A 13094-nucleotide genomic window follows, 5' to 3' on the forward strand; every position below is an offset into this window, starting at 1 on the left:
AACACAACATGAAAGAATGCATAAACATGAGTTCAGCAAATGTGGGAGTGGGAAGCGTGTGCACGCACCACATATCCCTTATGATACATATTTTGTGTATACACAACACGTTCACTTAGTTTTCCCCAGACTAGATGTTACGTGGGTAGAAAGGAAACACAGTAAAAATAGGAGACTCTTGCTTCCAGTAAACAGCACTGTCTCTATGTCTAGACTTGCAACAACACTGTCTGAGGAAAAAGAATAACTGGGCCATGGGTTGAGATTAATCTGATTTGCAACAACTTTTCTTCATGTTGTCATAAACTGAGATTGTCAAGTAGCTGCAGAAGGTCACCAAACATCGGGTGCTGAATTCTTCCCATCACTAATAAGAGGAACTGGCTGAGGGTGCGAGAAGACTGAACACCATTACAGCCTGTACTGGACTCTATTGGCTCAGCTTTAACTAGTCTTTAGAGGAGGCAGCAGTTTGTTGACAGCACCTTTATGAATTGTCTCATGTCTTACTAATCCCAGCACAGGTCACAGTGGCCAGATATTAACGGAGCTGCTGTACTGCAGGAAAAGGAAGGACAGCTGGTGATGCTTGAAGATGAAATAGAAGCAGATTTCTTGAGTTTTCTAAAGAGCAGCTTAGCTGTTAAGATAGTGCATTTTGAGCCTAACTAATAACAATGCTGTGGTGAGTCTGCCTTGCTTATTGGATTCTTGACACTGGTAATGGGCAGTGACCTTTGGGAGAGAAGAAGTATCAGCAAAAGCAGAAAGCACATCAGTATCTTGAATATTCAAGCCTGTATTTCCAGAATGGTGCTAGCAAAAGGCAAATAAGCTGGGAAATCCGAGTGCTGAGGTTGACTTTGCAACCTTTGTCTGCTTCAGAATGTCCCAGCAAGCTTTATGAAGGCTCACAGAATTGTGTCGTAGGGTCCGTAGCTGGCTGCAGAGAGTGAAATGGCTTTGGGTTATTGATCTTCAAGGGACAGCTATCTTCAGGACATCTTGGCTCTGAGCAGCACGGGAATCTGGAAACAGAATCACACAGAGGCTTTTCTAAGACATTAGCATCCCGAGTCCATCACAAACACAGTCTCCAACCGCCTGGCAAAGGAAAGGGTCCCTCTGCCATGGCACAGCCAGGGAGGAGGCAGGCAGTGAGGGCTGAGCAGGTGCAGTCTCTGTATGAGGTGCCCTGCCAGGGTCCTGTCTGTCTCCTGCCTCTCTGCAGCCAGCCGATGGACTCATTTTGATTCAACACACACTGGATCAGTCTGTAATCGTACCCCCCTCCCTCGGGTTCAGTGTTCTGGATAATGTTTGAGATTGTTTTCCTCTTAAAGTTGGTGATTTCTGGCCACCCAGCTGGTGTGTATCCATGTGGCATAGCCACAGACAGTAAAAGCAGAGCTGCCACATTCACTGTTTCCAGCCACCATCGGCACTCCTGGGAGCAGGCTTTCCTAAACACATACTTTATCTCCTCATCTCCCAGTTACGTTTTCTTCCCAGTTCAAAACCAAAGCATGAGCAATTCCCGGTGCAGAGGCTGTTCCTGAATTGCGGAACAGGGAATGCTTCCCGGCCAGTTCAGCTGGGTGCTCCTCCTTCCCATTAAGCTTGTGAAAGGGTTAGGGCAATTTAAGGCCTCTGAGTGATGGTTCTGCACTGGTTTAACTAGACTGGACTGAGCTAGATTCCAGTTTTATTTTTGGTGACAGTGAAGTGTATCATTCCAGTGAATGTTTAGGACACAGAGAGTATTTCAATAGCTGTTTGCCAAACATCCCTTGTGTCTGGTCTCTAGCTTTGCTTCATCAAACCTTCTAATGATGCTCTAATGGTTTTTATTTTGGTTCCCTTGTTTATGGAAATCTACCAAATGAAGAATTTAGGAAGTTTATGCACATATTTAAGTTTTACAGATCGAATGGCTGATCTAACTTAATTGTGGGTGGTTTTGAAGTTCAGCTGGCCACATTAGTTATGATATCCAAATAATTAACTCTCGATCGTTGAAAGCACTCTTATGATCAGGGTTTTTTTTTACACTGATTTAATCCAACTATTGCTTCCACTAAGCTGCTGCTGGGATGTAGAGTAACTGAACTAATTTAAGCAAGCACTAACACAAAGGCTATAGCCAGCATGGTGTTTATGCTCCCCTGAGGAAATCACCCTGACAGTGGCTGGGGTTTTTCCCCATCACATCTCCCTGGTGACTGGGTGTGATTTATGTTCTCCTTGAACCAACCTGTACTTTCACAGACCCACAGCGGGACGGCAGGAGGTGACACTGGTGCTGGGGGACGGCCGGGCTGCGGCCGGGACCCCTCTCAGGGGCTGCTTTCCCTCAGGGCCCGCTGGCACAAAATGGCGCCGCCCTACCGGCCGCGAAGAGCTCCCCTCAGCCCTCCTCCACCAACTCTCGCGAGATCCCGGCAGGCGCGCCCCCGACGCCATCTCAAGTCTCGCGAGGAAGAGCCGGTTGACGGGTGCGCGCCTCGCGGCGGTGGCGCTGCCCACTTCCGGCTCCGCCGCTAAGGGAGGAGGAGCCGCTCCGCCGCCCGCTGCCCCGGGCCAGCCCCGGGGATGGTGTTGGCCGTGGGAGCCGGGCCCTGACGCCGTGCTCAGGTAAGAGCGGCCGCCGTCCTCCCTGCCTGGCCGGGGGGTGTCTCTCTTAGCCCAGGCCCGGTCTCTTTGCCCTCGCCTCCTTCCCTTCCCCACCCGGTGCCTCCACATCTCCCGGTGGCCGCGACCTGCCAGGCCGCAGGGCCCCGGGGCCTGTTCCCTGCCCCAGCTGGGTCGTGGCTTCACGGCAGCGGTGGCCCTGTCCCCCCGGGCGGAGCAGGGAGTGGGCTCCGGCGGTGCGGGGCAGGGCGGGCGCCGCTGTCTCCGCTGCCGGGGGAGCTGGGGAGATCCCGGGGGTCCCTTGCTCTTCCCTGTAAATAAGCACAGCACCCCTCTGTCACCTGTGTCCCCATTGTCGTGCACGGGTGTGAAGCCTTCCTCTCCCTTTGCGGTTAGCAGTGCTTCCTTGTTGTGCTCTGTCGGTGAAGTTTGGGGTATAGCTGGAGCAAATAATCTCTTTCCCACACTGGTCACACTTCTCGCTGATTTCATAGTGTCTAGGACAGGCAGTGAGAAAACACATCTGTAAAGGTATTTAGGAACTGACTTCCCATTGAATTAGATTTCATTTGGATTTGGCACTTAAAAGGGGTTTGTTTTTTTTTCGGGGTGGTGGTGGTCGAGCTCACCTTCAATTTACAGGGGCTTTTTTTCTGTTTTGTGGTGGTTTTTGTTTTATTTGAGCGGATTCTTTTTGTCTTTTAGGACCTGTGTCACTATTTCCAGATCCTCATACTTTTCCCTTCTATTTTTTTTCAACTTGCTGTTGTCTTTTCTAAGGAGAGGAAAAAAAAGGCTATTTTGTCTGCTTATTCTTTCTTTACTGTAGTGGGAGGAAAAAACCTACCAGGTGTTTCAGTTCTTCAAGCTAACCGCACATACTTTACAACTTAGGAGAACTTGTCCTTGTTGCAAAATTTACCAGAGTTTCATACTTGGGTACTATTGAGAAATACGTTTTCCTTTTTATAAACCTTGTATCACTTCTTACATTCTTCTCAGCATCCAGGTCTCATGGTGGTTCGTTTGTCCTCCTTCATGAGTATTTTGGTGTTGGCTTGATGTTTGGTATAAACCTGGCAGCTCTCTCACCACCTTGGGGAAGCAGTAGGGCTGTCTTGTACAGATGCAGCGGGTAGATTGGCAGCCTAGAGGCTTTATCTCCTGTTTTTTCTAGGGCAAGAACGAACAAAATGGACAAGTGAAGTAAATGCTGTTGCAATGGATCTGTTAAACTTCAGGGCTTGCAAGCAGGAATGAAAGAAATATCAAGACATTTAGAACTGCAGCTGGCAAAGATAAATTTGTATCATGTCTTGTCACTTCACAGTGTGGTTGTCTTCATCTCAGTGGTTTACTGGACTTCATTATTTGCCTTACAATTTTCTTGGCTGATTCTCCATTTTATTCTGTGAGAGCTGATGTTACCTGAGCATCCGTTTCCTGGTAACTGCTGCATACCTGTCTGGTCCTCTATGCAGACCAGTTCACATAAAGACTATATGCTGGCTTTCTGCAAGGCTTTTTTCTTCCTTTATTTTCTTGAATTCATGTGACTAAAGGATAAACATTTTTCCTATCATTTTAGTGGTGGTGGTGCCTAAAGACTTGTCAGCATTATGTTGGTTTTGGCTGAACCATTAAGAAGAATGAGTTGCCCTCAACTAGGAGTAGTGTCAATGTGTTTTAAGCCATGACAGACTGAATGTTTTGGATTTATGGGTTTGACATTAGGTCCGCCTTTTATTGTAATTTATTAGTGCAGTTATCTTCTCCAGTGGAGGACTGGCACAGCAAAAATACGTTAATTTCAGTTACTAAATCTCTGTAACTTTCTCTACTGTACCTTTGCCCTGTGAAGAGTTACTGTTGTGCAGCTGCATAGCTAATTACACTATGTAAAGTATAAAACATTTCCTGTCTTGTGTCCTGGTAGCTAACTCAAAGCTCACTTCCTAGGGTTAAAGAGTTGTTCCATTAAACCCTCCCCTGCCCTTTTTCTAATGTCAGCCAAAAAGCAGCTCTGAATATTGTCCTGTGAAGTGTGGCTGGGACTGGTTGCAGCAGGTTGTGTGGCAGAGGCCTTTTCACAACAGTTCTTTTGAAGGACCAGTGTCAAGCAGTGGTGTAATCTGGGAGATGGTGCAGTGAAACTGAATTGTAAACATGACGAAAACCTGACCTTTCTCCAGCAAAGCTGAACTTCCTTTTGGCCTAATGTACTGTAACCCTCTGTGTTCACATCTGAAACAAGCTTTCATTCTTCAAGTACTTTAGGCTATCTTTGTCATTAACTGCAGTCATGTTAACTATATACATCATATTCTTTGTTTGTGAAGAATATGACAATAGCCATTGAATAAGGAACAAACTGTAACTTGCTTTTTATTCTCCCCTCTTCTTCCTCGTGCTTTAGTTTTGTCATTGACTTTGTTCTGATATTTGTGTTCTAGATTGAAGACAGCAGTAATGCTAACTCTGGCAAGCAAGTTGAAGCGGGATGATGGTGTCAGAGGACCCCGTGCATCCAACCCAGCTTCTGATTCAACTCGGAGGGTGTCTGTTCGGGATAAATTACTTGTTAAAGGTGAAAGGAACTCATATTTAAATACTGGGGGGTTTACAGTTTGCAGGTGTGCACCAGTGAGCAATACTAAATTGCATTAATGGCTGGACCTGATCTTAAAGGTCAACCTAGTTGATTCTATGATTTCCAGAAGTATTTTTGAAGTTGCGTGTGAGTTACCTCAGGATTTATACTGTAGGTTGTTATATTGTCATACATCTTCAACAGCTCTTTTCCTCTAGGACACTTATTTTCTTTGACTGTTGTAAAACATAAAAGCTACCTCCTTACTGCATTCGTTGGGGACTGTGTCATCAATTAAAACATTACAATAAAAAAGTCACAGAAGTGTCACTGAGTATGTAGCAGGAGTATATCAGATTTTACTTGCTAGAAAGTTATTTTTTTGAGCAAAACCGTAGCTGTGTGTGACAGAAAAGAAACTCCTAAAAGTAACATCAGCATTCCTGTGGTCTTTAATGATGTAGATCACAGGCAGTAAACTTCAAAAAACTTAAAAAATGAATGCAAGAAGATTTTTCATAGGCCTGGATGTTGCTTATGAAGTAGTGAATAAAAACCTCACTCATTTTTGTAGTGTGATATGGTCTGTTTCAAGTAGGCTACTGTAAGCTGTTGCTGGCTTGCCACTGGTGGGGGGAAAACCACAGGCTTTTACTTTGTGGCAGTTCTGGGTGAATGAGGTAGTTTGTGAAATGGTTATTAAACTATTTTACAGTAAAACTGTGGGCAGCTCTCTCTTCATTTTTTCTGTAGCATAGATAAGCTTGTGTTTACAAATCCATAGGTGCCAACACCTTGAAGTTACTATGGGCTTACACTCATGTATTCTCCCTTTGGTAATAGTTGAGTTTTAAAGCTTGAGCTGTGAAGCCTGAGCTAGTGTCAATATGTTGTTTAGGTTGATGTTTCTGCTGAAAATGATCAATAGCAAATATGCTAGTGTTGATGTGTAAGCTGTTACTCTGAAGATTCACGCCAGTCAAAGGAAGCTCATTTCCTGGTTTTATTTCAGAATGACTCAAGATAGACACTGGTGTATTTGCATGAGTGATGTTGCCTAATTCTAATATTGCATATGGCTTTTTGAATTAGGGTCTGCTGGAACAAGGTTTCAATGCAATTGCTGCTGCCTTAATGCACTGGGAAGTGTCTCAAGTAGACTGCAGGAAAATGATATTCATAATTTTGTTCCTTTGCACTGTTTTAAGGACAGAGTTTTAAAACACTTTAAAACTTGATGTTATAATTCTCATGATGAGTTTGCTTTAGGCTTGCAGTTTGGAAATCCTTTGTTAACTCCAGTTGTGAGGGAAAAGGTATCAGGCAGGAGGAATAAGCTCTTTAATCAGGCTAAGCTACAGAGCCAAATTGCTAAATATATATAATATGAGATTTTCAGTAACCTGCATATATAGACTTGAGAGGAAAATAGCAGTATAATATGAATACACTTCAACTACGTTGCCTTTAACAGTGCGAGTTGCCATAAGAAGCTTTACTGTACCCTTACAGCAATAATTTTTCAGTTACATGACTAAAACTTTACCTAAGTCTGCAGGGGAAGAAAGGAATGTAGCTATAGAAAATTAGTATTGGCGTTGTATTTGCAATGACTACCATTAGCAAACCAATGCAGACTATGTATTGAATGAGTTGAGTCCCAGACTGGCAAGTGTTAAAAGCAGGTCACTGCTGACATCCTTCTGACAAGTGTGAGTACCAGATCATGATATGTTTGTCTGTGAAAGTTGTATCACGCCGCTCTCCGAAGGAGAGTTGTCAGTCTGGTTAGAATGGTTTCTGAACTGAAATGGGAACTGGCAGTAGCAGTAGATCACTTCAGTATAACTACACTGAAAATGAGAGGAAAATGTAAGTTAGTGTGGAAGATTTGTTGGGGATATTCTCTTTTAAGCTACTCTTCAAACTAAATGTAGACCAGTTACAAAAGTTTCTAGAACTTGCTCCATCTCTTTAAGATAGCTCAGCTGCAGCAGCATCAACAAGGTTAAGAGCCTGAGTGAAGATGGGAATTCTGATGTTGATAGTGGGTTTTAAGTCACATACAGATCTGCAGGAATGAGTTTGATAGGGGTGAAGAGCTGCCTGCATATAGCAATGACACTATGGCATCTGCCCCAGCTCCAGTGTCTTTTATTGCTTGATTATATAGAATGGTAATAGACTGGTGTACACTCAGCTTAAGGTTGTATTAGATTTGAAACAAAGCTGGTGGGAGCCTGTAAGAGTAGTTGTAAATAGAAGTTGTCACTGATGTTTGCTTAGGTGGGGGATATCAAACAGGTGAGAGTTGCAGAGTGGGTGAAAGGCTCAATCATATCAGTCTGCTGGCAGCTGTGAATTAAAATACCAATCTGATCTACAAGAGGAGGAGGAGGAGATGAGAAAAGGCCCAGCATGTTCTTGTTTGCCCCATTGGCTGTGCTAAGCAGTCCTGTAAATCTGACCTAGCCCCGGGATATGGCTATTGTGTAAGAACCAAGGTCAGGCAGCTACTTGCCTGCCCCAGTGATGGTGATGGGCTGGAGAGATGCTCTCCTGTTCCTGATCCATGATAAATTTACCCATGGCAGGGGGGTTGGAACTAGATGATCTTAAGGTCCTTTCCAACCCTAACTATTCTATGATTCTATGAAATTGGTGATAGTCTAATAAATTCTGCAGGCAGACATCTAGGTTTAATACAGGCATTGTCCAGATACAGACAGTGCCTGGTTGTTATCTGGAGGTAAATTAAAGACAGCCTTATTTATGTTGATAAGAGGGTCCAGTTCAGGAAGGATTATAGGATCTTTTTGAAGGCTGTGTTGTTGCACTGATAACCCTGCAGTCCTCAAATGTATCGTGTACAGTGACCAGTAAAAAGATCAATACCATTTGGCTTACGGGATAGGGGACCATGACTCCAGCCACTGACAGTGCTTACAGGCTTATAAAAATTTACCACAGACCAACTACATATGTCTGTTAACTGATATTGCCTTAAAGTAGGAAATATAAGTGATAATTCAGGAATGATGTCAGCTATTTGCACTATACGGATGATGCTGTAAGACATGCAGTGCTGAAGTTGACAGGCACATCCTTTCTGAATGTTTGAAAAGGGCTGAGGACAAGTCCAAGTTGTATTAAAGACTAATACTGTATAATGGATTTAACTGCTAAATTGAATTAAAGGTAGAGAATATGCCAGGATGCCAGTAGCAGCAATGTATATGATTATTGATCACAAAAGTTTCCCCTTTAACTTATTTACAAGAATGTGTATTCCTTTTTCTTCATTTTTTTTAAGTGCACCTAAGCAGTTTTATATTACTGGTTTGATTGTGAACAGCTTGAAATAAAAATGAATTGGCATGATTTATTCCTCAGTTGTCTTCAACATACATGGCTTTCACAGCTAGATTTATGTAACTGTATATGTTTCAGGTGTGCATTTTTATAAGCCTGAGAGAACAGAAGTAGGAAACTGATTATAAAAGTGAGGTGTATGTGCACTGTAAATAAAAATTAGAAGAATCCATATATTTGCTTTCTTCAAGCCTTCAAGTACCAGAATATCCCTCCTCACAGTAACAGGTGAGGAAAATTGAGAGGGGAGAAAATGCTTTTGAAAGTTAAAAAAGAAACCTTCATCAGAGACTTGTAGCGACAGGACAAAGGGTAATGGGTTAATACTGAAATGGGAAGTGCAGGTTAGATATAAGGAAGAAGTTCTTCCCTGTGCGGGTGCTGAGGCGCTGGCACAGGTTGTCCAGAGAAGCTGTGGCTGCCCCATCCCTGGCAGTGTTCAGGGCCAGGTTGGATGGGGCTTGGAGCAGCCTGGTCTAGTGGGAGGTGTCCCTGCCCATAGCAGGGGGTTGGAACTAGGTGATCTTAAGGTCCTTTCTAACCCACACCAGTCTGTGATTCTATGGGTCATGCTCTGTATCTTATAAAAAGCTCATGTATGCAGAGAGCAGCAGCATTTCTGAAACAGCTTTGAATTGAAGCTCATTTGAGAATTTACTACTGGAGACTTTTCCTAGAACATGACTGACAAAGGGAGGCCTGGTTCAGTGCATTGCTCCACTTCTGATGCCTCTGATTTTCAGCATACATGAAGTATTGCAGAGTTATGAGATTTCCAACCACAGTGGCTTTTTCTGTTTTTCTGATGTCAGGATAATACATTTTGTAATACTGTATAGAAACTGAAGCATGGGATTTGGTAGTGTCTTGTTTCAAATAAACATTTGGAAGTGGAAGGAAAATACACATCTCTTACCCTAAAGTGGCAGCTTTGGGTGGCTTGGTTGGCTTCTAATACTGTTCTGTACAGCTGAGGAGCTAAATAGGGAAAGCTATATAGATAGATGGATAAGGTTAGGAGGCAAACAGCATTATACTGCTGGAATTAATACCTTTGTCAGATTGTTAAGGTATTTCTCTTCATCTCTAAGCAGTCTTAAAAATGTACATTAGAGAGGGACTAAACAGAAGAAAGGGCTTTTTGGACAAAACCAGAGAGAAGTAAGTATTTGCTGTGGATAAGAGCATTCATTTCAGTTGAGGAAATAATCCTTTCACTTTGTGTACTTCAAAACAAAACCCAGTGGGAAGCATACAGCCTGACTCTTTGTGGCAGTGCTGGTAAACAAAGCATGTCTATATTCTGACTTGTTGAGATGGGGTGGGGAAGGGGGAGGAGCAGAATAACATGAATACAGTCTGCACATTCCTGAATGTAACATCCACGTGGGTCTCATAAACCATATGCCTGTACACATGTCAGGAGTGTGTGTTCCTATTTCTGTCCTGAGAATTGTCATGAGTAGTTATTGTTTGTGAAATCATTTATAAATAGCCTTGATTGTTTGTATTAAGTTCAGCTCTCCCCTGGTTTATAAGAACTGCTTCTGAGACATAATCAGTTTGCATTCAGCTCTTCCAAAAGTCTGTTTAAGTTTAACCCTTACCTTTTTCAATGGTTTAAAATAGGGTTTGGAGCTGTTCAAGCAAGTGCATACTTGATCAAGAGTACAAGTATACGTGCCACTTGAGTGTGCTCCTCTGCCAGATAACACAAGGTCTGAGGAACACTGGACTGGCTGGTCAAGGACTGGTCTGGGTCTGGGATAGCTGTACCTATCTGAGTTTGTATCCTGCAGAAGCTCTGGCATGTGTCTACACTTCAGGCCTTTGAGACCTACCGAGGATGGCTCATCAGAGTGCGTGCAGGGCTGTGCAGTACTGTTGGCTTTGCTGCTTCCTGGCAATAGCCCTCTTGATTGTGAGAGGAATTGAGATGCCCAGTGAGTGGGCAGTGATGAGTGCCATTTTCCCATGGAAGTTCTGGAGTGCTCTTGCACAGTATTTCCTGAGATGTGGGTTAAATCTACTGGTTTGTCTTGTCATCTTAAGGAACAGTGTGGTGCCTGGCTGTGAATTGAGACACAGGTACTGATTAGCCATGAAACATGAAACACAGATTGGATTTTCTTTACTGTTCAGCTGTAGTTTATTGAAAGAGGACATCAGATTGAGTGAAGTTTGTTCTGTAATTTAGAGGCTTTTGGAGCTGTGGGAAGTTCAGTGTGTTGGAGCTCTGGTTGCTGTTTCTACATTTTGCTTATTTAAAAAGCTGTTAAACCCTGCCAGTAAGTTGGCAGACTGCACAAGGGGCATTTTTTTACAGAGAATATTCTTGCTACTGGTATCACTTTATGTAGAAAACACATAACTTAAAACATCAATCTTAATGGAGCTTGAATGAGCGAGTCAAAATCATGGGATGATAGAATGGTTTGGGTTGGAAGGGATCTAAAGGCTCCCTCAGTTCCAACTGGAGTTTCACAGGAAAACCCACAGCAAAACAAAGGGAAACACAGATGTGTGAATGCACTACAGGAAATCTTCACACTTCAAAGGATCTATGGGGATCAGTTAACTCTCTGACCCTTGCAGAGGCAGAAGTGAGGACCTAGCTCAGCCCTTTCATTGCTGGGTTTGACCGTTTGCTGTCCATTGGTGTCTCTCTTTGCCCTGCTGCCCCTTTCTCAGGATTGAAGCAAAGGGTGGGCAGGATTTATTAAAGCCAAACAACAGAAGCACAGACAGCAGTAAGGCAAATGGCCAACTCCTTAAATAAGAGCCAGCTCTTAAACTCTACCATCTACTGAGGATTAAAGTGGCTCCCACTATGAAAGGCTGGTGAGTTCAGAGGGAAAGGGGGGGGGGGGGGATATTCCTACAATGCATTTGTATAGCTGCAGCCTCCAGTAGTTAGTTAATGCCATGTCTTTAGTTTTACTTTCTGGTTAAGCATCCCACCCCCCTTGATTATAGCTGAAATTACATTTTTTGATATCTTTTAAAGGAAGTTCTCTTTCAAAACTTTCATCAGAAGCATGTCACCAGTGTTGTGGGGGTTTTAGAGTGCAACTGTGAACTTTTTAGGTATGTGTGAAACAGTGCTTCCAGTTTGGTGGGCTTTTCTCTCAGTATAGTAGGCTGCAGATACGGGACTACCAGGACTGTGCCAAGCGAGTGGGAGGTGGAAGTCAAATATGCATCATGCTCATTGCAGAGCTCAGCCAGGTTTGGTAAGCATGGATGCAAGGAACGTTCTGGGGAATTAGGAAGTTCTTAGTTGTGATGAGATCAGATTGGGTTCTGCACGAATAGCTCCCTATATCTTAAACTGAATTACAGTTTTCTTTAGATGTATGTTTTTCAGAGTTGGTGTTGAACTCTTAAACACTGTTGGTAGCCCAAATAAATGGTCTGTGTCTGTGCAGACCAGAAAACAAAGTTAGGAATCGAGTGGTGGTGGTGGGGAAATGGGAGCGCATATCTGTAGCAGACTGTGTTCCCAGATGAAATATCTAACAGACACTGGAGGCAATCTAGCTGATGGTGGAAGAGCTTTAACAGTTAGATACTGCAGATGGTGCTGATGCTCATGCAGGCTGTGAACCTCCTGTGCTTGTTTCCATCATTGGACTGGCACCTTGATTCTTGAGGCTTTTCTGCTTTTGTGTTTTGCAGGCTGTGGAATTCTGGCCTTCCAGATTTTAGTGCTATATGTGTACAAGTCTGGGGTTTGCATAATGCCACCTTTTGAAATGCCAGTGCTCTGGGTATTAGAAGCCCTGGCACTTCAGTCTTGGCAGAGCTGAACCTCCTAATCACAGTAGGATACATTTGACTGTAGGGCAGATGAGCTTTTAGTAATGAACTGTGATGCTTAAAGAGAAATTTCAAGGTAAATTTCCATTGCAGCTTAATTATATTTTTAAGTAAAATTTGATTTGCAGGGTGGTTTAAATTAGATTTGACTATTTGGACTTCAGGAATGGTATTTTGCTTGCATAAATAACAGTTGTTTTTTTCTTCTTTCGACAGAGGTTGCAGAACTTGAAGCTAATTTACCTTGTAAGTATAGCATTTAATGGCATGCTTTTTAAGGGGAAAAGGACTATAGAAAATGTTTTGACTGAAGTATGAATGCTAATGGAAAGAAAACTATGCAAAACTCAGCCACTAATTTTCTGTGTTGCTCCCTCTTAAGGGATTGTAGTAAGTGCAATTAGTGTACTTTGGAAGCAGTATTGGGTATGAAATGCAAACAAAGAGCTTTTATGCTGTGAACTTGCATCTGTAGAACTGAAACCACTGACTAGTTTTATCAGGTTGCTTTTTTTCCCCACACTTGTTCTTCATTCTTTAAATTCATCTAAAATGTGTTTGGTTTGTAATGATGCTCTGTATTTTAATGCATGTAATTGGTTATACAGAAGAAACTTGTTTGGTGTGACAGCTGAGCTGGCTTTTGGATGAGGCTTTCAAGTAAAGCTTGTATCACATTATA

At 43.0% G+C, this 13094-nt stretch overlaps 1 protein-coding gene across 1 annotated transcript in view; it reads left to right on the forward strand.

Moving 5' to 3' along the window:
• The first annotated feature begins 2498 nt into the window (after nt 1-2498).
• UBE2F (ubiquitin conjugating enzyme E2 F (putative)) overlaps nt 2499-13094 on the forward strand; it is a 48962-nt gene continuing 38366 nt past the window's right edge. The window contains exons 1-3 of the mRNA XM_005141206.4: nt 2499-2634; nt 5085-5218; nt 12629-12658. Coding sequence (XP_005141263.1) covers nt 5101-5218; nt 12629-12658 — 148 coding nt within the window. The 5' untranslated portion in view covers nt 2499-2634; nt 5085-5100. The remainder of the gene's footprint in view (nt 2635-5084; nt 5219-12628; nt 12659-13094) is intronic.

This window comes from Melopsittacus undulatus, chromosome 8 (genome assembly GCF_012275295.1).
Source record: "Melopsittacus undulatus isolate bMelUnd1 chromosome 8, bMelUnd1.mat.Z, whole genome shotgun sequence".
Lineage (NCBI taxonomy): Eukaryota > Metazoa > Chordata > Aves > Psittaciformes > Psittaculidae > Melopsittacus > Melopsittacus undulatus.